The following is a 25,343-nucleotide window of genomic DNA, read 5'->3' as shown; positions in this document are numbered from 1 at the left end:
AAAAAAAAAAAAAAGGCCACATAGACACTGGAATATTTCTAGCAGCACTTCTTGCAGTATCAAATAACTTGAAACAAAGATACCCATCATAATGGGAATGCCTAAGTTGTGGTACCATACCATAATTTATTCAGTTATTTTCCAATTGATCTCTATATACTTCCTTTTAAATTTTTTGCTTCTTTAGGAAATATTTCTTTAAATATTTCAGCATACATGAAGCTTTTCTTTCTATTTTTGACCTCTTTGGGATATATGTTCTATAAAATAAGGGTTCTTAATCTATGTTTCTTGTACTCTTACTTTCAGTGGGTCTGAAAACTTTGAAAGGAAAAAAACCCTTCATCTTTCTTTTCACCAATATGTAGCTTAAACATAGTATATCTTTCATTTTTAACATTTTCCCCAAAAACATTATTTTGAGGAGTCTGTAATCCTTACCAGACTGCAAAAGGAGATTTGTGGCCAAAAGAACATTTAAGAACCCTTGCTATAGTATGGATTCTCTGGGGTTAAGATTGACTAGCTAAAGGACATTTTTTGTATAATTCCAGCCAGGTTGTTTTCTATTTTAATTGAAATTCATAGCTCTGTCAACTGTATTAGGTTTTTTTTCTGCAATCTGTCCAGTATTGAATTTTTAACTTTTATCACAATTGCCACCTTAGGATGAAGTAAAAGCTGAGTTTTCATATGCATGTCTCTTATTAGTAATTGGCAACATATTTATATGATTGACAATAGTTTGAAATTCATCTTTTGAAAACTGTTCTTTTGACCATTTACGATGAGGGATAGTTCTTGATCTTACTAATCGAGGTCAAATTTCTATTAATAAGGTACTTGAGGAAAAGCTATTTCCCTAACTTCAGTTTTTCTTGCCATCATTCTGACTGAAACAATTTTATATTTTGCAAAAAACTGCTTGATTTTATTTAAGTGGATTTATTTTTTTTTTCATGATTACTTCTTTTCTCTTTTTCAATTTCCATCTCAGATAATCCAACTTTTCTGAATTAATAGTCACAATAATTTAGTATGTGAAACAGATATTTTACCTTAATTTGTCCATATTATGGGTGCAGTGACCTTTAATTTTTTATTTATTTTTACTAGGTGATTAGCTCATATGATTTATATATGAATAAAGGATAAACAGGCCCAGACCTAAGTTTTGGAGGGCTTGCAATGTGATCCCATTCTTAGCTAGCTGTCAGAAACAGTTTTTCTATGTCATCCTAACTAAGAAGTAAAAATTTTAAAGAGAAGAGAATATTACAAATTAATATCAGTAAAAAGATACAATTTAAATTCATTTATTTCCTCATTGACCTTATACCCCTTGTTACTCTGAGAGATTTATTCTCTTCAAAGAATCACTGACTAGCATGACAAACACTTCCTTCATCTCTCAGGCTTAAGGGTTTTAACATGTTTTTAGCATATCTGTCATATATGATTATAAATCTAAAGCATTAATAGGTCCAAATTCATTAGTGGGACCTTGATCTCTCCACATGTAATTGGCATAGTGAAAGGCAAATTTTTAATTTGTGAGGTCTTTGCTTTAACAGTATTATTGAAATCATTCAGTATACTATCTGATCTTATGAGAAGTACAGTTCTATGAAGTTGTATGACCCTATCTATGGCAAATCTAAAGGAAATCTCTGAAAAAAACAGAAGTAGAGGAAAAGGTTAGTGGGTTAGAAATTTCCCACAAGCCTTAAGTTATGAAAGTCAAGTATAAGGTTAAGTAACTGGATTTTAAAAATAGACCTGCCTCTGAACATTATTTTAGTTGAAAAAAAACAGAAAAAAAAATTTTTTTTAAGTGGGAGATTTAGGACAACCAGGAGGCACAATGGATGAAGTTCCAGAACTAGAACATATGCATGGGTAATTTTTTACAACATTATCCCTTGCACTCACTTCTGTTCTGACTTTTCCCTCCCCCCCCCTCCCCAAGATGGTAGGCAATCGTATACATGGTAAATATGTTATAGTATATCCTAGGTACAATATATGTGTACAGAACCGAATAGTTCTCTTGTTGCATGGGAAGAATTGGATTCAGAAGGTAAAAATAACCTGGGAAGAAAAACAAAAATGCAAACAGTTCACACTCATTTCCCAGTGTTCCTTCTCTGGATGTTCATCATTGATCATTTGGAATTGAATTAGATCTTCTCTTTGTCAAAGAAATCTACTTCCATCAGAATACATCCTCATACAGTATTGTTGTTGAAGTGTATAATGATCTCCTGATTCTGCTCATTTTACTCAGCATCAGTTCATGTAAGTCTCTCCAAGCCTCTCTATATTTATCCTGCTGGGAAGATTCATCTTCTTGTGTTCAAATCTGGCCTCAGACCATAGCTGTATGACTCTGGGCAAGAAACTTAACCCAATTTAGCTTAGTTTTTTCATCTGTAAAATGAACTGTAGAAGGAAATGGCAAACCACTAAACCACTAAAGGGAGTCACAAAGGATTGGACATAATTGAAAAGTAAACAAGAAGAAGAAGGGGAGATTGGACATTATGAGCACAATGAGTTGAAAGTGATTTATGTACTGGCAGTATTTTACTGTCATCAGAATTGACATGACTTAGTAAAAACTATGGACTTAATATATTCCTTAGAAGGGTTGGATTAAAAGGATGCTAATGTATTTCAATAATACATTGGTGACAAATGAAAACTTGAAATTTGGCTTCAAACAGAAGTGTAATTATGGACGTATGATTGTATTTAGATGACCCAAAGACATAAGATGACACAAAGAAATAACCAAAAAAGCCTCCCCTGGATTTTGGAAGAGTTGCATTGTCTAATGAGTTTAATGACATTTTTATCAAACTTCATCTGCTGAGAAAATTGTGATTAGGATAGTGTTATTCCTAAGAAAAATTAAATATGTATGGATGAAAAAAATTTTCATGTTAATATAAATTCTTCAGAATCTGGGAAAAAGCTTTTAAATATCATGGCCAGGTAGAATGCACAAAGAGGAGAGTGGCCTCACATAAAGAGCAACAGTTATTCACCTATGTCATATTCATCAAGACACATGTGAAAAATGTTACTATCCTTTCTTCTTTCTCTGTATAAAGTTAACAAATGATTTTTTAATAAACTGTATAATAGGATGTCTTAAGGAGAGGCTGCCTGGCCCAGTGGATAAAAGCGCTGGCCTTCAAGACAAAAATGCATTTGTTCAGGGCCTGCCTCTGATGAGGCTTCATTAGGAACCCTGAGCAAGCCACTTACCTTTTTAGTGCCCCTAGACAACACTCTTAAGTTGGTAAGATGCTAAGCACATGCTAATTTGCATTGGAAGTTTATTCTTCCTGAGTTCCCTATACCAGCTTAATCATAAACATTCTCATGTGTGCTTTTTACTGCATTAAGATATGCGACTGTGTGTTTTGTGTGTGTGTGTGCGTACACACATTTATTTTTCCTGTATTGCCGATGCCCCAAAATTCATGTTTGTGTGTACTTTTTCCTTAGAGCTATTATATTATTATATTTTTGTTTCAGATTTGCTTTAATTTATGTACATAGCTTTTATAATTACAAAGTAATAATTATACTGATAAATCAAAGGAACCTGAATGTTATGAAGTGTAAAATTCTTAATACCAGTTTAGTAAATGAAATATACTTGTTGAATAACTTTAAATTATTTATTGACCTTTTTTCTTTTTTCTAGGTGCCTTGCTATGTGTTTGATAAAGAGTTAAGAAAGCATGATTTGAATCCATTGATCAATACCTCTGGGAACTACTTGGTGGATGATTCTGATCACGATACTTCCTTGTTTATCAACATCTGTAGAGACATAGGTCTGAATCTGTGTTTGTATGTGGGGAAGTAATGTTCTGGATTTTCTGAAGACTCAAATCTTGGTTTCTGAAGCTACTTTCTCAGACTCTTTTCTGGTTTGAAATCGACAATTATAATCAAGTCTTATTAAAACACTGTAGCAGTTTTCTACTGTAAAATGGGTATTTTACCCCTTCTCCTTACTCATAATCTAGTGGTTTTCTGTTTTTCATTTCAGTCAGTGCATGTTCTTGATCACACTGATCAGGCTGGAGCTCTTGTGCTATGTTAGCTTTCTGCCCAACAGGACTCTCATAGGTAGATCTTAATCCCAAGACTAGTATTGTAGTGTGTTACTGGATATTGGGCAATAGGGAAGTTGGAATAGGGTAGGGGTCCTCAAACTATGGCCCGCGGGCCAGATGCAGCAGCTGAGGATGATTATCCCCTCACCCAGGGCTATGAAGTTTCTTTATTTAAAGGCCCACAAAACAAAGTTTTTATTTTTACCAAAGTCCGGCTCTCCAACAGTCTGAGGGACAGTGAACTGGCTCCCTATTTTAAAAGTTTGAGGACCCCTGGAATAGGGTATAGTGACTTTGCCCTATTTTCTGGTAACCTTTTGAAAATGTGATCCACAAAAGGATCAAATTAGATCTCCTAGATGTGCCCTGTGCCCTAAGGGGAGAAGATGAGTAGGCACAGCTGTGACTCCCTTGTATTTTAGGGAAGAATCCTGGTGGGGAAGTTTTGTACCTGCTGACTCATGTAGTGCTTCATTTTCTGATTGTTGAGTGTGTTCCAAGACATCCTAGAATCTGTTGACAGGAGCCCTAGGATTTTTGCCAAAAATAGTTGCCATAAGTTTTGAGCCAGTTGACTAACTTTTAAAACTCTAAAGGCCCAAGTCCCTAGTACAGTCTTGTTCTTGGCTCTGTTTTAATTGATGAGTGTTATGCTCTTCTATCAAGGGCAAGATGGTCAGTTCTTCAAGCCATGGCTTTCTTTGGAAAGATATTGAAAACCAAGAGCCAACTTTCTTTAATTGTGGTAATCTAGAAGAAGACCCTCTATTGAATTAGCTGAGTACTTGTGTGTTGTGTTCTTTAAGTTGTATTTTTTATTAATTTATAAACTGAAAAACAATTTTTTTAATAGCCTTTTATTTACAGGTTATATATATGGGTAACTTTACAGCATTGACAATTGCCAAACTTCTTGTTCCAATTTTTCCCCTCCTTCCCCCCAGCCCCTCCCCCAGATGGCAGGATGATCAGTAGATGTTAAATATATTAAAATATAAATTAGATACACAATAAGTATACGTGACCAAATCGTTATTTTGCCGTACAAAAAGAATTGGACTCTGAAATATTGTACGATTAGCCTGTGAAGGAAATAAAAAATGCAGGTGGGCAAAAATATAGGGATTGGGAATTCAATGTAATGGTTCTTAGTAATCTCCCAGAGTTTTTTCGTTGGGTGTAGCTGGTTCAGTTCATTACTGCTCCATTGGAACTGATTTGGTTGATCTCATTGCTGAGGATGGCCTGATCCATCAGAATTGGTCATCATATAGTATTGTTGTTGGAAGTGTATAATGATCTCCTGGCCCTGCTTGTGAAAAACAAATTTTAAAAAAATTGATAATTCTACCCCCAATTTCCCATTTCTTATCTTGGTATTTCAGGTTTTGGACCTAAAAAAGTTAGACTAATTTTCAAAAGCTTTTTTTTTTTTTTTTTTTTTTTTTTTTTTTAAATTTTCCAGTGTTACAGAATAATATTTTATCTAAACTAATCCAAGATAATTTTCTTTTTTTGGTATTAATTTATGTTGAGATTTTTCTTGTTCTAGGGGCATCCTGTTCAAATGCATTCCTTTGGAGAAAAACAGTTTTTTATAGAGTGGATTTTTTCTCAGATGCATTGAAAACTAAAATTCCTTCATGGTCAACCAGTATCTTGTGTTTTATTGTGTATAGAGTTCCTGTTGTCAGGAAAATCTCGTCCAAAATTTGCCTCTGATATTTATTTTCCAAGTAACCATAGAAAAGCCAGCTGAGTTCTCTGATATTTAAGACTAAATCAGAGGCGTTAAACAGATAACCATAGGTCATGTTGGGGTTAATAACACTCCTAAGGACTGCAGAGTGTGTCCCTGAATATACTAAAATGAAAAAACTAAAATGTTTCTATTGGAGTTTGATGCCCACTGCTGTGTTATGACTGAATTACAGTTTTTATGAGGGAGAGAATTCTCACATCAAAGTCGCAGGTCCTTGATTTCTTGAAATGGGCAAAGTTGTCTACTTTAGAGTAGTTATAGAATGAGTGTGGTATGAAATATGGGAAGAATGGGAAGTTTGGAGGTAACAAATACAACATGCATGAAAAAAAACCTTGATTCCCAAACTTAACCTTGTTCGTTGACCTACTCTGTAATCTGTCACTATTGATTTTTTTTTTTTTTTCTTTTAAATTAGGTGGCTCAAATCAAGAGACACGATTTTGTCCCTCAGGTAGTGCGGCATGCCTGGTGAAAGAGAATCAAGCTTATGATGTTGGAAGGCCAAAAGAAGGTCTGAAATTAGCAGGCAAAGACAGGTTAGTCTGTAGAAGTAGTCTTCCCTTTTGTGTTATTACTTTAGGACAATCTAAATGAAAAATTCTGCCTCTGTATAGAACTGAAAATTATTGACATTTTGTTAATCTGGTGCTTACGTTTCAGCACCAAAAACTGCCTTTGCTTTTACGCTTATCAGTGGCTGCTTTGGTTGTACAAATCTCCTGTGCTACTTTTAGGATTGTTTTCTCTCTTTGCTTCCTGCAGGAGTGGGTAATTTGCTGAGGTCAGTCCTAGACATTTTTCATAATTCAAAACTAAGTAGATTTAATTTTTTGTTTGTTTGTTGAATTTGTATTCCATCACCACTAATAAATATTAAGCTCTTACTAGGTGCCAGGCACTGAGGATGTAAAGAATGAAACCATATGTATTCAAGTTGGCTATGTACTCTTTGGGGATTATAATAAGTACACATAGAAGCGGAGTAAGTGTAAAAATATAAAAATAATAAGTATAAAAAGAAAAATAGAAACAAATATAAGGAACTAAAATAGAAGTGAGGGAAAGAGAGGGATTTGGGAATGGTATCACATAGATGGCATAAAGGCAGTAGTTGAGCTGCACTTTGAAGGGAAGGAGGGATTTTTCAAGTCAAGATAAGGAAAGAATATTTTCGAAATAAGACCACCAGCACAAAGCCTTGCAGACAGAATATGGACTATTATTATATATGAGAACAGAGACAGGCAGTTGATTGGGTTGCATAATTCAGGAAGGGGGATTGATGATGTGCCTAGGAAAATATAAGGCACTCTAGAAACTAAAAAAGTTCCTGTTTTATCCCAGACTCAAGAGAAGAGTCATTGGAGTTGATTGAGAATAGTGTCAAAGAAGGAATGGCAAATAATATCCAGTGTAGAAAATGTTGTTATTTTAATATTATCTACTGTGAATATTTTGTGCTAATACTGTACCTTTGTGGGGTTCATTCTGCTGTTGGTCTTGTTTTTAAAAAAGAGCCGAGATTCAGTCTAAGTGTATGGATTGGTGTTTTTCTCCCCCCTCAGTGTCTACAAGTTTAGGATTCTCTAAAAGTCTACAAGTAGTAGACTTTCAGGAATTTTCAGTAATCTGGCATTGCTGGTATATATTTAAAAAAAAATTAAAACATTATTTACTGCCATCTGTTTCTCAGATTGCAACTGAAAGGATTTCAATAGTATTGAATATAACATTTGAAGTAGAAAGATAACTGGGGAACACATTATAAAACAAGATGGGCTTTTGCCTTTTCAGTTGTTTGTTAATAAACTGTATTCACATCTTCAGTAGAAGGGGCCCTCAGAATATTTTTCCAGATTTCAAGGTAAGATCTTTAATTTGGATTATATATGAATCTGGCCATTTAATGATTTTGTGTGAAATTTTGTGGCTTCTTTACTTGGAAAAATCCCACTGAAGAACTTAAGAGCTTTTAAATCAGTGATTTATTAATCCAGTGGTACTTATTGCCTTTTAGTTGGGGGGGGGGGGGAAAGCGGGTAGTTTGCTAGGGTTTCTCCTATTTTGGTTTTTTGCTTGATTATAGGATAAGAGTTTATGTACTATTAAAATTTAAAGTTGAGAACTGTTTCTTTTATTCTGAAGATTTATATTATGTCTGTGAAAGGAGGGTTACTTTTTATTTTTTAAAGGGACAGTTAAATGCTCTAGCCACACAGTACTCATTCAAAATCAACATGGATTTTAGTTTTTGGAAATAAGGAAAATAATTTTTAAGTGAAGTTATTCATAATTTTTTAGTTAAGCCCTAACATTGATAAATATGAGTAAATGTTCTAAGCTCTGGAGACATAGTTCTTTTTGAAATGTAAATTTGACTTTTAATCTGTTATTTTCTGTTTAATTTGTTTTAGGCTTGTCCTTAGTTATGTGAAAGAAGGGAAAGATCACCCCACTTTCTGTGATGGTCATATTCCAGCAGTGACTATTACATTTATATGTCCATCAGAGAGAAGAGAAGTAAGTTATTCTATTACATAGTTTCTTTAAAGTTCTTTAGAACTGCTGATGAATTATCATGCAGCTTACATACCCTGGGACTGGCTATGTTTTTGCATTATTGGATGTAAAGGGAAGAGCAATGAAGGATTAAATTTCTATATAAGTAAACATATAAATTGAAATGAGACTTGTAGAGTTAAGTTTGGCTAAAGAAGCCATTGCAAAAGTACAAGCAGTTTACTGATTGATTTTTGTTTTTATTAATCCGAGAGACTTCAATGTAGGGAATTTTCTTATGAATTAGGAAATTGTATTTGCTAAGTTTTGATTTGTACCAAATTTAATAAGCTCTTCAGCAAGACGCTGTTTTAGATAACAAGATACAGTTAATGTTTATTTATGTTTGTTTATTTTTATTTTTATATATTATATATGTATTTATTTTAATATATTTTTTATTAAAGCTTTTTATATTCAAAACATATGCATGGATAATTTTTCAGCGTTAGCCCTTGCAAAACTTTGTTTCCAATTCCTCCTCACCCCCATTCCCTCCCCTAAATGGCAAGTAATACAATATATATTAAACATGCTAAAAATATGTTAAATCCAATATAGGCATACATATTTATATAATTATCTTGTTGCATAAGAAAAATCAAATCAAAAAGGGAAATAAAATAAAACAAAATGCAAGCAAACAACAACAAAAAGTGTGAAAATGCTATGTTGTAATCTACACTCAGTTCCCACAGTCCTCTCTCTGGGTGTAGATGGCTCTCATCATCACAAGATCATTGGAACTGATCTGAGGCATCTCATTGTTGAAGAGAGCCACGTCCATCAGAATTGATCTTAGTATAATCTTCTACAAAAGGCCGGTTCTGCTTAATTCATAAGTCTCTCCAGTCTCTCTGAAATTATCCTGCTGATTGTTTCCTATAGAACAATAATATTCCGTAACAAGAATACAGTTTAATTGAGGTTTGTTTGCTGTTAACACAGACAGATTTACTTATTTATTTTTTGATTTTTATGAGAACAGTGGCTACGATCCTTATCATTAAAGGTAATCTCTTATCCTAAAAATTTCATATCCTTATTTTAATTTTTTTTAGGTATAGACATAACACTGGGCTGGGTCCCCCTAATCAAGGAACCTTAACTGGGAGGAGGGAAAGGGAGTAATTTTTTCTTTTTTTAAAAGCTGAATTGTAATATGGCATGAGCTATAGCAATGGCCTCTTGTGTCTGGGGAGTGGCTTAGGTAAGTTGGAAAGGAGAGCTTCTCTCCAGAAAGTTAGCTATCAGATATGTTTTTGTTGATGGTAGTAGTTGTTATTTACTATAAGAACTTATCTAGACAAATATCAAGGAATGATTTACCCACATCCATGCAATTAACAATTTTTACAATATTATTACATTATCTTTGTATAATGTGTTTAGCAAAAAGCAATTATCTTTTAGGCTTGTTCAATTTAGCAAGCATTTACTGTGTGCAAATTGGATGTTTGTATAACTAAAGAAAAGTAGGGAAGGTCTTACTGTTTATTGGGTAGAGACATTTAATATATAGATTTGTAAATTTTCATTTTGGCTTCTATTGGCTAAAGACTTGTAACAAAAACAGGTATGTAAGTTGAAATCTCTGAAGATGGTACATGTCCAAGACTTACTTTCCAATTGTTAATTTCTTTTCAAAATCAATGTATATAAGGACAGCTACGTGGTGCAGTGGCTAGAGCACCAATCCTGAAGTCAGGAGGACCCGAGTTCAAATATGGCCTCAGACACTTCACACTTCCTGGCTGTGTGACCCTGGGCAAATCACTTTACCCCCATTGCCCCAGGGGGGAGGGGAATCAATTTATATATTGATTTTAACTTAGTAATACCTACATTATCCTTATTCTCCTGCTCTCCTTTACCATGTATATCAAGAATTTTAGTGGTTATTGTTATCTTTGACCACATCATTCTAATCAGTGTGTTTATTGTTATTTTGATTGAACTATTACTTTTTAGACATCTCCTCATAGAAATCTTTCCATATTTCTTTGAATTCTTAATATTCATTGTTATTTCTAGTGAAATATACAGTGCACTATAGGTATATGCTATTTACTCAGCCATTACATGACATCTAGTTTGTTTCCAATTTCTTTTCACGTCTGTTGAGCCTGTATTGAATTTTGTCAATTCATTGTCTTTGCCAGTTTTGTAGGGTTCAGGTAAAATATAGGGCTTATTTAATTTTAATTTCTCTTGTTAGCATTCTTGGACTTTTTAGTGTGATTATTGATACTTTGAACACATTTTGAGGCATCAGTCAAATCCATATTAGTGGAGAGGTTTAATTTTAAACTTATAGTTGATATAACATGACACAAATAGATAAGTAAGTAAATAAATTTCACAGGCCAGGATTCAGATTGAATCTTTATTTTGAGTCTAGTTCAGTGATACTTTAGATTCTTGATAAATGTTATCAAAGCTTTTAATAATTTTGAAGGTTTCTTTAGGTTGTGAGTTGACTGACCATATTTGAATATTTCTGGAGGTATAAGTTTCCTCTGAAAGCCCATATGGGAAGCCTATGATGGGCACATGGAACTTCGGCCATTTGTTTTTAGAGTTAAGTAAATAAATCCTCTTTAGTCTTTAGATTGTGGATAATGGATTTGTAGACTTAATGAGCTGGAAGGTCTTTGATGTTATGTAGCCCTTCATTTTACAGATGAGAAAGTTGAGGCTTAGAGAGGATAAATGAGATCTGGGACAAGGGACACAGCTAATTTCCTATGGCACATTACTGCAGCATTCTGGGTTTCACAAATATGAGGAACCATCCAAGTCTCTTTAGTATATCTTTATGCAGTTTTACTTTAGTCTTTGAATAATGCCTTTTTTTTCCCTTTAAAACTTATTAATAAAATTTTGATCACCAAAAATGTTTCTTCCCCATTTCCTAGTATTCAGATTTGGCTAGTAATTGTTCATATGTGTTTCTATTTTTGTGTGATTAATTTTCTGATACTAGTTAAATGTTCTGATATGCATGCATATTTGCATGTGTATGCGACTTGTCTCTCTAGTTTAATTCTCTCCATAGCATATATTTAATATGTCTTCTGTAATGTAAAGTCTATTTATGCCTTATAAGATACTTTGTTCTAATTTACTCATTTCTTGGAATGTTGTGTCTAAATTGAAGTGTTACATTTTAAATTCAGTCAGGGAGATGAATATTTGGGGAATCCTCTAAAGTGAGCTAAAATTTCTAAATTAATCTTATATATTTGGTCTTTTGTTTGTTGAACTGAGAACAAAGCAAACCTCCCATTTGGCTTGTGGTGTGTGCTCATCAAACATGGATGGAGCTTTGTGTTTTTAAATAACTATTTTTTTCTGTTGGGTTTTATTAGGGCACAGTTCCTAAGCTTACTGCTAAATCCAATTGTCGATATGAAATTGAATGGGTAACAGAGTATGCTTGCCACAGAGATTATTTGGAAAGTAAAACTTGTATTCTGAATAGTGAGCAACATGATATCTCTATTGACCTTAACCCTCTCACCAAGAAGAAAGGTATGTATACTATGATCTCCATATGCCCTCCTCTTTATTAATTAGTAAAGTTGTATAATCATTAGGCATATCATGTCAAACTTAGTTTGGGACCTAAATGAGAAATTTTGAATGACATGAAATGAAGGAAAATGTTTCTTTCTGATCCCTGAAAATGTAAGGGAATTCTTATTTGTAAGTAATTTATTTCATTTTGATTTATTTTTTATTTTTAGGTATTGAATCACCATACTTTGCTGCAGATGGAAAAGAATATTTTTATTATATGAATGTATGTGGAGAAACTGATGCTCAGGTTTGCAGTAGTAAAAGAGAAGCTGCTGTTTGCCAAGTGAAGAAGGATGAGTCAGGACAAGTCAAAGTGGCTGGAAAATACCAGAACCAGACCCTCCGGTGTGTTATCATGGCTTCTATGTGATGATGATACATACCTCTGTTTATTTGCTTAAAAAAATAATAATAAATTTGAGAACCTTATTATCTCCTCATGTCTCTCCTCCCCAATCCTACAAAGCAAACAGAAAACTGATCTTAAACCAGCATTTTTTCTTGGTACAACTAGGCTTGAAGTTTTTGTAGAGCTGTTTTGATATCAAATCACCCAAATGACTAAACACTGAGTTTTGTTTTTGTTTTTTGACAAGATAATTGGTTTTAAGTGACTTGCCCCAGGGTCACACAGCTAAGAAATGTTAAATGTCTAGGCAAGATTTGAACTCAGTTCTTCCTAACTTCAAGGCCAGTTCTCTCTCCACCCTGCCATCTAGCTGCTCCTTTAAATACTGTTAAGTTGGAAATCTATTTGTGTGGTATGGATGAATGATACTGTGTATTAAAATTGGTATTTTTTAAAAGAAGTAGTTATCATTTCAATAGAAGCAACAGAAATATTAATTAGATTAATGTGTAATTTACATTGTTAGTACTACAATTAAATTAGTATGAAATTATGTCCATAAATTCAAATCTGTGGGTTTTGTTTTTGAGATAATATTTGTTGACACTGAATTATAAAAGTATTAAGGAAGCATGCAATAACTACAGGTAAAGCACAACTTCCAAAAGGTAGCTTTAGTGCAACTTTTGAATTTAAATGAACACTTTTTACTTTTAAAAATGTTGTGGATCTGTATAATTTTGTGAGATTATATGTTGACTTTTACCACTATAGCTAAATTTCCAACATTAATTTAGCCACATAATACTGTCGATAGAGTTCATAAATGTCTATAAACATTTGTTTGTACAGTTCATAATATGTCTATAGAGTTCATAAATGCTGGCCTAGTGACTAGCAGTATGATATGTCATTACTAAAGCATATTAGGGAAACATTAAGCAAAATATTAAGCCAATTTCTTAATTGCCATATATATTTTTCCTAATGTCAGCTGCTGCTATTTTCAGCTGCTATGACTTAGGGAGAAGTCTAGCCTTAGTGACTTGTTTCAGATTTTAGAAGTAGTAATGTTACCTAACATTGAGCTAAGCAAAGACTTGGATGCTTCACTTGCTTCTCAATTGAGACTGATATGTCGGTGTTTTCTTCTCATGATATATGGTCTGAAAGCGGTTTGCTTGCCTGTGAGATTCTTTGCTTAAATTTGGTCACAGCTATGTCTTTGACTTATGCTAAGACCTTTATCTTGTCTGAGGTCAGTATCGAACTTTCCTATATTGGCCTTTTAGCAGGACCCTAGGATCTACTCACCTCTGTGCTGTACTCTGAGCAACTCACATTCCATACCTGATGGTTAAAGCCACTCCAACCCATAAGTCTTATGCTCCAGTCTTATTTACTACTCTACTTCTTAAAGTGTTGCTTGGTTATCTCTTGGAAAACAAGATAATCAAGTCTACAAGCATTTATTAAGCACTTACACATGCTAGGCACTGTGATAATAAGCACTGGGAATTCCAAGAAAGACAAAGATCTCAACAGAATAGAGAATATTGAGCTAGAGCAATTCAGGTGAAGTTGACCAGGAATAAACATTGCAAAGTCTCATAATTAAGTTAAAATAAAAGGTGTTATAAATATAAGATGGAAGAGACATAGTTAGATATCACTTTCTCAGAAAAAGGTATGGATGTCTTAGTGGACTTAATGGGTTCAATATTGTGTCATCTATTTGGTAGGACCACCAGTAAAACGAATATTGTCATTACATTAAAAGAAAAGCATAGTGTCCAGGTTTAAGGAGTTGATGTTCTCATTGTAGTGTGTCTTAGAGAGACTATATTTGATCTTTAGGGTTGTAGACAGCACATTTTAAAGGATTCACATTTATAATCTGGAGGGTATCCAAAGGAAGACCAGCCAATCTGGTAAAGTCCTGCTTGATCATGATGTAGAAGGATTAGTTGGAGGAACAGGCTGTATTTAACTGAGAGGGGAGAAACTCATGTGAGGGAGGGAGGTTGGGAAGGATATAATGTAATAAATATAATATAATATAATATAATATAATATAATATAATATAATATAATATAATATAATATAATATAATATCTTGCAGTATTTGGAAGGTTGTTAAGGAAAGGAAGTGTTATTAGGCGAGTTCTTTTGGCCTTAAGAGGGAGGAACTAAATAAAATCATAGTTGAGAGTTTGAGGAAGGTAAATTTAGGCTTGGTGTAAGAAAACAATTTCTTAACATGAGAGAGCTCAAAATGAATGGCTTGTCTTTGGAAGTTAATTGATTGTTACTTTGAAGACTTCAAGCAAAGGCTGATTATAGAACGTGTTGGAGTGGATCCTTGAATTACTAGTTTTAGGAGATACCTTTTGAGGTCTTTGCCAATATTGGGAGTCTGTGTTTTTTTCTTGTCCCCTAGAAATAATCAGTGACATCATAGTTCTTTAGAATATTAGTATTTTGTAGAACATTGTTTGAGAAACTGCTGTACTTTGACTTTTCTTTATGAAACCCAGAAGTTTTTAATTTAGAAAGAGGAAAAATGTTCTACCACTTATAGCAAAATATCTTTTAATTTTTTTTTTTTGCTTAAATATACTTCTTAACCAATGCCAAAATTATTGAAAGAGTTGATACCCCTTTAAAAATGTCAGTCATTGAATAGCTTGCTGAATATTGGGAAACTGATTGGTTCTTTGTGTGTCGAAAGTCTTAATTAAGGGAGTGAAAGTAGCCAAAATAGAGAATTTTGACAGTAAAATAAATTTGTTAATGAATTCTAGATACTCGGATGGAGACCTCACCTTAATCTATTCTGGTGGAGATCCGTGCAGTTCAGGGTTTCAGCGAATGACTGTCATCAACTTTGAATGCAACAAAACAGCAGGTGAGGTTCTATTTGATATACTTGCTGCCATTTGAATTCATGATCTTGTGCTCAAAAGAGTTTTCTAGAGTGGTCCTTTTCTTGGGAACTAGGCATAGGCAACCCCTTAATCACTAATGCAAAACCTTTTCTCTATTACCTTTAAGAGTGGTATATCTAGGCATTCTGTTCTGTGGCCCTACAGCTTACTAGAAATGGCAGTTTCACTTGTTCTGTACTGATGTAGTGTAGTAGCTATAAAAGTAAATCCTATTATCTTAATCTCCTTGGAAGTCTTTTTCATTCAAGATTCATCTCAAGTATTTTTTCCTATAAGTCTCTTCTGGTGTTAACCAGGTGATAGTGATTTTTTTTCCCTTACCAGAAGCAACACTTTCCACACTTAAAAGTACCCTTTAATTCACTTTGTTTTAATTTTGTTATTTGTTTACATTTTTATCTTGTTTCTCCTTCTTGATGGTAAACATCTTAGGAGGCACTAACTATATCTTATTTATGTGTGTATTTTCTTCCCTTCATTTAATACTTAGAATAGTGCCTTTTCCATAGAAGACATTTAATACTGACACATAATGTTGAATAATTATTCGACTGTTGGATTTAAAAAAAGTTTACAAGTTACATTTAGAGGTTAACTTAGGTACTTAAATTGTGCAATGGTTAGGTCATTGGACTTGGAGTCAGAAAAATACAAGTTCAAATCTGGCCTTAGATACTTAGATAAGTAATAAGTAATTACTTGTGGTCTTGGGTAAAGCAATCCTCTTTCTGCTTTGGTTTCCTCATTTGTAATGGGGCTGATAATAGCATCTTTCTGCCATGGTTGTTGTGAAGACAAATGAGATGCTTTTAAAGTATTTTCAGTCTTTAGAATGCAGTGTAAGTTTGTGCTGTCATTGTCATGATCTCGGATGTATAAATAAATGGTTAAACACTCTTATGACATAAACATTAACTTTAAGGAAACTTTAATGGCAACAGATTGTAGGAAGATATTAGATGACTAAGTAATTTTTTCTGAACTTATTCAATTCTAACGTATGTGTGTCATTAGAAGCGTTGTTTAGGCAAATATTTATGCAGTTTTCCCCTCCTAGCACTTTTTTTGAGGCACTTGGGGCTAATTGACTTGTCCAGGGTCACACAGACAAGGAAGTGTTAGGTGTTTGAGGCCAGATTTGAACTCGGGTCTTCCTGACTTCAGGAGTGGTGCTCTATCACGACATCAACTAGCTGCCCTCTCATCATTTCTTACGGCATAGTAGTATTCCATCACAAATATATACTACAATATACTACAACTATTCCCTAATTGATGGACATCTCCTCAATTTCCAGTTCCACAAAAAGCTGCTAAAAATACTTTAGAATGTATAGATTCTTTCCCCTTCTCTCCACCTTCTTCTTCTTCTCTCCCTGTGCGCCCCCCACTTCCCATTACTTTGGGAAACAGATCTAATTAGTGGTGTTGCTGGGTCAGAGAAAAGTAAATTAGACCAACTTCAGGATGATAGGCTTAAAATTTTCCATTAATCTTTCAAGAAACTAAACTAAGAGTCACACTTTTTTGAATGAAGACATTGGCATAACATAACAACCTGCAAATCCAAATATCATGCATCATCAGGAGAGAGATTTGAATGAAAGTATCAGATAAAACGGTATAGTAGAATACTTTGTAATCTTTGAGCCTAAGGAAAATACATGAAGCTATAAGATAAACTGAAATAATGAAGGGGGTTGAAGGAAATATAATGCAGATAAACTTTGGGAAGAACAGATACGATGGAAGTCTTTAAAATCAAGAATAATATGTTTAGGGTGGTCATGATGTGTTCACATTGCATTGGACAGTGAGGGAATTTGGAAAGTGGATGATGAAACTGTACCTTCAGAATGTTAGTATTGGCAATAGCATTGACCTTAGTTTATATCTGCTTATTATGCTTTTAATATAATAAGATTTTAGATTTCACTGAACCTTTTCCAACTTGTGTTTTTTCTATATTTGTATCATATACATATCTATGCTATTTGTTACTTGGTAGAATTATAACTAAGATACAGATTTGAGACTGAGCAAGAAATAATTTTTTAAAAAATTATTCGAGATCCTAAGATTTTGATTGTAATAATCACATTGTATGTATATGTTGTGTGTGTACATGTATGCACACATATATGTGTGGTGTGTGCATGTTTCCCCATAGGCAATGATGGAAAAGGAGCTCCCGTATTCACTGGTGAAGTTGACTGCACCTACTTTTTCACTTGGGATACAAAATATGCCTGTGTCAAAGAGAAAGAAGATCTTCTTTGTAGAGTCACCGATGGGAACAAACGATATGATTTATCGGCATTGGTTCGTCACTCAGGTATAGTTCTTTGGGGCATTTCCCCTTCTCCTAATTCTTTCAAGTGAGTGCTATTTTCTGATTATAGCCATAATTGAATCATATTGAATTTTAGGAATGAAAAAAGATATTAGAAAGCAGAAAATTTAGGTTGTACATGTTGTAGGGAGGAAGTAGGTCTAGAGAATTCAAATTACATGCCCAGGGTCATTCAGTACTTTAGATAATTGAATTGAGAAGAAGTTGACCTTTAAAGTACCTTCCATAGCTTCTTGTCTTGAGTTCTTAGGCTTCTATAGATCTTGTCACTACTCAGATTTTCACTCTTATTTAATTTTTTTATTTGTTCTTCATAAAACTCTTAGTGTAGATATAGAGTAGATATAATTGCAGTTTTAAAAATGAATAAACAGACACTCCATAGCTAATCACAAGCCTATAATCAGAATCCTAGGTTTCTTTTAAAAAAAATTTTTTTTGGAAGGATTTTTGAAAAAGATACTGCATTCTATTATTTATTATACCTCCATTTAGGTGTATTACTGGTGGCTTTATCATCTTATATTCTTTTAATGCAACTCACTTTCAAAAGTGTGTAATAAAGTATTTAAACTTGCTTTTTTTTTTTTTTTTTGCTTAAAGTGCTTTTTTTCAAATTTTCCTTTAATTTTCTGTTTCAGAAACCTTTGTCACCATATGTCCAATGTGTATACTGTTGAATGTCCAATGTGTATTTTTTATTTCAAGATTATTGCTATTATTGGTTGGTTATTTCTATGTGATTGTCAGATCACTGGAAATAATTGAATTCCCTCCTATGACTTAATTAGCTAGATGATCTTTGGTAGTAGTTCATTAAAAATCTCTGAGTCACTATCCTTATCTGTAAAATGAGGATGATATTTAATCTCAAAGTTGTGAAGAACTTTCTAAACCCCAAAAGTGCTAAATAAAGAGACTTAAAATTCAATTTCACTGATATAATGTATTTCAAAATAAAATCCTGAAAAATCTCATCTCTTTTTTTATTTGGATTAAATTTATTTAATAGGCTACCAAAATTTAACTCTTAATTTTGTTTAGATTAGTTGTCTGTGGTGATAGTAGACTTAGTAAGACTATTGTTTTCGGCTGAATGCAAAATTTTCTGTTTTAGAACTGGAAAAAAATTGGGAAGTTGTGGACAGCAACCACATAGAATCAGGAAAGAAACACATTTTCATCAATATCTGTCACAAAGTACTTCAGGAAGGGAAAGCTAAAGGCTGCCCAGAAGATGCAGCTATATGTTCTGTTGGTGAGTATAATAAGCAGATAAAACTGTAGTAACTTTTCTTCTAGAACTTAAAAAACTCGATCACTTTAAATGCAGAGACATATATCTCATTCATGAGCTATAAAGTTGTGTTGCTTAATGAACTTTGAGTCTCAAAGAGAGCTTCTGTGACTAGGCTGCAGTTCAGGATCAGAAATAAAGATTGGCTATAGGTAACGTGAAGAACCACTAAGAAAACACTCTGTCTTGAATACTCTTGTGTTTTGTGAATTTAACACAGTATTGTTGACAATTCTTTAAATTAACTATGCTTTTATAGTTAATTACTCAGGTCTTGAAGTTGTGGTTTAAGGAAAAAAACAATTAGAAGAACCTTTAGATGACCATGTAACCTCTGATTTGTCTGGAATAGACATAGCTTCAAATAGCCTACAAATTCTAATGTTTCAAAAATTAGTAACTGATTGAATTCAGGCTGAATTTTTATTAAAATATTCTTAAGGTCAAAACATGTAAAATATTTTCTGTTTTAAATTGTAGACTGAGAAAGCTCTGTGACTCCTCAGAGATCTAGCCAAATTGTCTGGTGTTTTATGTGTTTATAGCTATATACATATGTAGTCTGACTGTTTGTGGTGTTCTTGGCAAAGTGGTGGGAACAACTGGCTACCACTTTTCCCGATATAAAAATTGAACATTACTTCAAGTATTAATGTGTAAAAGCCTTAGTTATTATGGCTCCAAGGCAAAATACATTGACTGCAGTGAAAGGCAAAATGATGAAGTGGATAAAGAGCCAATCTTGGGGTTGAAAAGACCTAAGAAAGTCCTGCTTCTCATACATTTAATTCAGTTTAAACATTTCTAAATGTTTTCTGTATATCAGCACAATGATAGGTAATGGGATGCCAAGGCAAAAAGAAAACAATTCCTGCCCTAGAAGAATTTAACTTCTACACATGTCTCTGTGACTGAACAAGTCTCTTAATCTTGTCGTGCCTCAGGTACCTCTAAGACTGAATTACCTATGTTGATGCACTGGTAGAGGGTATGTACAGTATTCTGAAAAATACAAGAGTAATTGCTGATTGGTTCTTAAATGTCAAACATATTACTTTAGTGAAGATAGTCAAATATCTAGACCACAGTTAAAAGGTAGTTATGAGCATTGGTCATGGGAAGAAATCTGATATCACTTTATGGTCATGGTCAGTGAAATGTCGTTGTCTTTATTAATAAGTGTATATTTCATTAGCTAAATGTAGTAGAACATACCTATAATCCCAGCTACTAGGAGGCTGATGCTAGTGGAATTTGGTGAAGGTAAGGAGTTCGGAACTACAGTGGAACTATAGTTAATTGGTTGGTTGTACTCAGCCCAGTACCAATATGGTTGGAGTCCTTGGGAGTGGAAGGATTTGAATTGGGGGTTAAGAGATAGGGGACAACCACTAGGCTGCTAAAGAAGAAAGTTCTAAAAATTAGTTCATATAAAAGTTTCTGTGCTGGATAGCATTATGATCAGGCTTATGAGTAGCAATGCAAGATAGGGAGACATGATTTTCATAAAAACAAAACAAAACAAAACAAAAAACCAGGTTTTTTGAAAATGAAACTTTTTGCAAATAGAATGGTATTTGTATATTACATTAGGAAGATGTAATCAGAATTTTTTATCTCTAGAGTATTACCCCATGATAATATATACATTGTTTGAACCAAAACTTTTATCAACAAGAACAAAAATAGTAAAGCAGTTACCGAACAATTTGTTATGAAGTAGGACATGATAATAGTGCCTCTTCTAACCTCAAAGATTGAAAAGTTTTTACATCTTAAAGAAATAAAATGCTGGGAGTTAATGCCAATGTTTTTTAACTTTTTCTTTCCAGGTGAGACAAGTTGATTATTAATGATTTTTCTTTGTTTAATGTTGTAGCGTATTTATTAGTAATTTTGTCAATATGTCAACTGGATTGTTTATCAGTTGAGAATACTAATGTAGTTTCAAAGAATCTTCTATGAAAAAGGAATTTTAGCAGCAGTTACTCAAGTGATGCATGTTTATGACACTTGCATATATATATATATGTGTGTGTGTGTGTGTGTTTATTTATATATATATATATATATATTTCGCAATTACATATTAATGTAATTTGCGATACACCCTAGGGTGTTTCAAGACACATGTGTGTTTGATAACTCTGATGTAGATGATGCTCTTCCAAATAATGTGGAAGAAATATAAATTTTTTTTCCCTTATTTTTTACATTGTGAAGGGAATATATAAATGTGATTTTTATCATACAAAAAGATATTTTATTCCACTTGAGCATACTGTATTACAGAATTGTCTGTTTTTGAAATGTTTCTTTTAAACATATATTTTATCCTTCCGTTATTTTTACATCACCTTTATTCCTATATATCTTCCTCTCCTTAACCTGAAAACTTATCCTCTTAGTAAAGAAATAAAATGTAAACAAATGGATTGACAGAGTTCATCAAAACTCAACAAAATTATCAACCGATTCTGATGGGATTTTTTCATCACCAATATTCTCTCTTTATGGTAGCTTGTTTTATTTATATTTCCTAACATAATCTACTTCCTTCTGTATACTTCCTCTATTCTTTCTTCCCTCTTCCCCCCATATTTTCCCTGAGAATCATCCATGGCAACATACAACATTAAAAAAAGGGGGGGGGGACAATTTGGGAATATTAATCCACTCCCCAAGTCCAACATCATATACGGTGTTCGATTCTCATAGTTCCATCATGTCTGAAAAAGATATCTTCTTGTATGTCTTCTTTGGAGGTAGTAGTGCTCATTATTACTTAATATCGTTCACTTTCTTTTTCTTTGCATTTAAGTTAATATAGTCATTGTGTGTTTCGTCCTGATTCTGCTTATTTCATTACATTAATTCATGTTCCTTTGATAATTCTTAGGGCATTATATTCACTTACTACTATTTGTTTACAGTTCCATAGTGGATGGAAATATATAGATTGTGTCAAAAGTCTTATCATGGTTTTAAGCTTTTAATAGCTTAGTTTTATTTTCTTTGATACTTTTCAATCACATTAAGCTTATTTATTTATTTTTTTTTCTGATCAAAATGCTCTCTATTCTGAAATTTTGGGATCCTTCCTTAGAATTTTACTCTTGGATCTAAAACGTTATCATTATCTATTTTTTAAAGTGGAAGACCATTCATGTATTGGTACGGAACGCTGCATATGAAATATATGTTTATATTTCAATAAAAAAAAAAAGTTAGGCCTTTTGTTTCTCAGAATTGTGGAAGAAAATTTGTGTAGGGGATTGGAGAGGGATCCTGGAAGAGAGGTCTAGCCGTAGCAATGACAAAAGAGGGTAAGTAAAACATTTTTAAAAAATGAAAAGCAGCTCAGATGGAGCTGGTCAAGAAAGATAGCTTTGAAACTAATATATATATTTTTAAAAGCAAGTTGTAAACATCATGGTTTCATATAAATATAACTATACATGTTATGTATATATATATGTAAAATCTTTTTTGTTCTTTGAATATGAAAATGCTTGTGTTGAATTTGAAATAAAAAATAAAAATTATTAAAAAAAAATGACTGCTTTTTTTTTTGTGACTTGTAACCACAACTCCTGCATTCTAATCTGATCTGAGGCTAAGATGATGAGTTTAATTCTTCTACTTGACAACTTTCAGAAATTTGAAGACAGTCGTCATGTTTATTCCCAGGTCTTATCTTCTCTGACTTAATAAATGACTTCTGTTATAAATGTTCCCTGTTCCTTTAGGCAGTGCTCACATGCAGGTGACATCTGTGGTTTGCTTACTATCCAGATCACCCTCTGGATGTTCTAGTTTGCCGTTATCCTTACTAAACTATGGCATCAACCTGAGATAGAGTACAGCAAGGATCTCCATGTTGTGGATACTGCCTACATTAATTTGTGTTTTTGGATTAGATTATGCTAATTTAGTTTGACCTTCTAGTTTATTCATACTTTCTAACAATTAGGGTTTACGATTAATTTTTTTTCCCCTATACCATACTGTTAATTTTAGTCCAAGTTGAAAATAGTGAAATAGGTCCAATAGTACCCAATCAATTAAGTAAATTCAGAAAGACAAATCTTTTAATATGGATTAGTGTAAAGAATCCCTAGTGTCCAGAACATGGAGATATCATGGCAATATCTTGATGTTTTCTACCTTAGTCACTTAAACAGATCTAGAATTTTGTACAGTGCTAAGGGGCTATGTGTGTTTTTTTGGGATGGGATGGTGGAGAGGGAGGTTCAGAAAGGAGGAGAAACATTCTCTATTATTGAAGCATAGTAATTTGCTTTAAAAATATCTTGTGTCCTTAAAAGTTCTTCCCCTTTAAAGTAAGTTTCAGTAATAATAGCCAGCTGACTTTCTATAATCTGCTGCCAATCCTATTTTTAGTTCTTTTTAACTTTTAAATGTGTAAAAGTGTTCTACATTAATGTCTCCACTTCATTATCTACTTAATCTTGCATGTTTTGGAATGTGATTTCTGCTCTTATCATTTTAAGGTTCCCAGTAGTTGCCTTATTCTCTTGGTAATTACCTATTAAAAATTTTGACATGGCTCAGAGTTTCATCTTTCTAGTTTCTTTTCTCTATTGCAGATCTCTGCTTATTCTCCTGGCAACTTCTCTGGTTCTTTTCTTTCTGAAGTTGATGTTTATCTGTGGCAATCACTCTGAGCTCAACTTTACCTTTATTTTAATCATTTATTTATTTATTTGAGGCATATCGCATAAAATTATCTTTAATCCCTTTGTTCAAAGTTGCTGACCACTGTCTCCAAATTAATAATAGCAGATCTATATGAGAGAAACTGCATGGTATACTGGACAGGGAATCCATCTTGATGCCAGGAATATTTGCGCTCAGATTTTGCCCTTGTACTGTGTACTGGTGCCTTATGATATATATAGGGCAAGTCATTTAACATTTAACATATCAGTGTTTTGATATGCATAGAATGAATTTCTTCATTAATGGAATGAAGTGCCATCTGTACTTGTCTACCAGAATTTTTTCCTGATAACTCAAAACTTCATCAACTTTGCCAAACCTTTGTCATTCATAAAATGAAGTTGAATACTGCCTCGGATGTCATTCAGATAACTTTTGAAGAGTCAGTTCATTGGAAATGATCTCAGCAAATTAGTCCCCTCAAGCACGGGTTCCCAGTGAAATGCTGTACTGTGTAAGGAGTGTCTGGGCTAATATAATGATTTGGGTCCGGATTCTCAATAACAAATTAATTTGGTGCAGTGACTTTTGAATGTACTGCTTCTCTGCTGTTAAATATATTTGGGATGGAGCGATGAGAGGAATAAATATTTCATATATTTGTTATTATGGATAGATTGATACGGAGATAGATCTCCATAGATAACTGGTAGTAAGATCTGTTCGAAAAAGAGGGAAAAATAGGAAAGAAATTTTTTCAGTAGATTTGACTACTACAGTAGTCGCCCCTCCGACCTCCCTTTTCTTCCCAGTATTCAATTCCCCATCTCGCCAAGAAATAAAAAGGCCTACCAAACCCAGGCTGCTCAAGGTAGAAAACGAGAAGTCACCCTTAGGGCTTTCTGCGCTTTTGCAGGAAAGCGGCTGGGATGTGGGGAAAGTGGGCATTGCGCAGTCTCGCTACCATGCGTAAGAGCGGAGTCACCGATCACGTCCCTAGGCATAGCGCCGCCTCCCCTTGGCTAAAGCCAGCACCTCATTATGTGGCCTTCGGCAGGATTATGGGTAGTCCCGCCCTCTTAGAATTTTGCAAATCTGTGCATCACGTGGCAATGAGGCAAGATGTGGAATCCCGTCGCAAGGTTGTCGCATGCGGATATGACGATAGACCCCGTGATATCCCGCAGTCCGGTGGTTCGCTCGCTTGAACTCGCCCCCAAACGAGACGTAGCTTCAGGGGCAAAAGCTTCCCTGAGGGCACCTGCCTGTTTTTGTGAGGGTTCAGACTTTGTGGTGAGCATATGCCCGCCCATCGGCCTGGCACTTTTTTTTTTTTTTTTTTGGTCGGCATTTCAGTGGCGCTTTCTGATACCATCAGCAGAGAACCGGATATTACGCACTTGCAGTACCCTTCAGGACAGAAATTGTGATTAAAGCCTCATTGTGAAGCCCCGCCCCTTTTGGAAGAACTTTTTGACCAATCTGAAGACCCGTCTAGATAAACGTTTGACTACGTATGGTCTACGTGTTCGACATTTACATGCACAGGCATACATAGGTATACCTGCGCCCACATACGTCCATGCTCAGGGCCACTAGGAGGCGCTCCAACACCACGCCTGAAGTAAGCCCGCCACACAAATGCTCCTCCCACTTACTCACTTTGCTCC

General features: G+C 33.9%; 1 protein-coding gene across 1 annotated transcript in view; it reads left to right on the top strand.

Annotated features, from left to right (window-relative positions):
* IGF2R (insulin like growth factor 2 receptor) overlaps nt 1–25,343 on the top strand; it is a 135,573-nt gene that overhangs the window by 49,380 nt on the left and 60,850 nt on the right. The window contains exons 5-12 of the mRNA XM_031937531.1: nt 3,719–3,851; nt 6,317–6,437; nt 8,316–8,421; nt 11,832–11,994; nt 12,210–12,387; nt 15,197–15,300; nt 17,511–17,675; nt 18,811–18,951. Of these exons, the coding sequence (XP_031793391.1) occupies nt 3,719–3,851; nt 6,317–6,437; nt 8,316–8,421; nt 11,832–11,994; nt 12,210–12,387; nt 15,197–15,300; nt 17,511–17,675; nt 18,811–18,951 (1,111 nt within the window). The remainder of the gene's footprint in view (nt 1–3,718; nt 3,852–6,316; nt 6,438–8,315; nt 8,422–11,831; nt 11,995–12,209; nt 12,388–15,196; nt 15,301–17,510; nt 17,676–18,810; nt 18,952–25,343) is intronic.

The sequence above is a fragment of the Sarcophilus harrisii genome, chromosome 4 (assembly GCF_902635505.1).
Source record: "Sarcophilus harrisii chromosome 4, mSarHar1.11, whole genome shotgun sequence".
Taxonomy (NCBI): Eukaryota; Metazoa; Chordata; class Mammalia; order Dasyuromorphia; family Dasyuridae; genus Sarcophilus; species Sarcophilus harrisii.
Note: the sequence above shows the minus strand (reverse complement) of the source record. Positions and strands in the feature narration are given on the sequence as shown.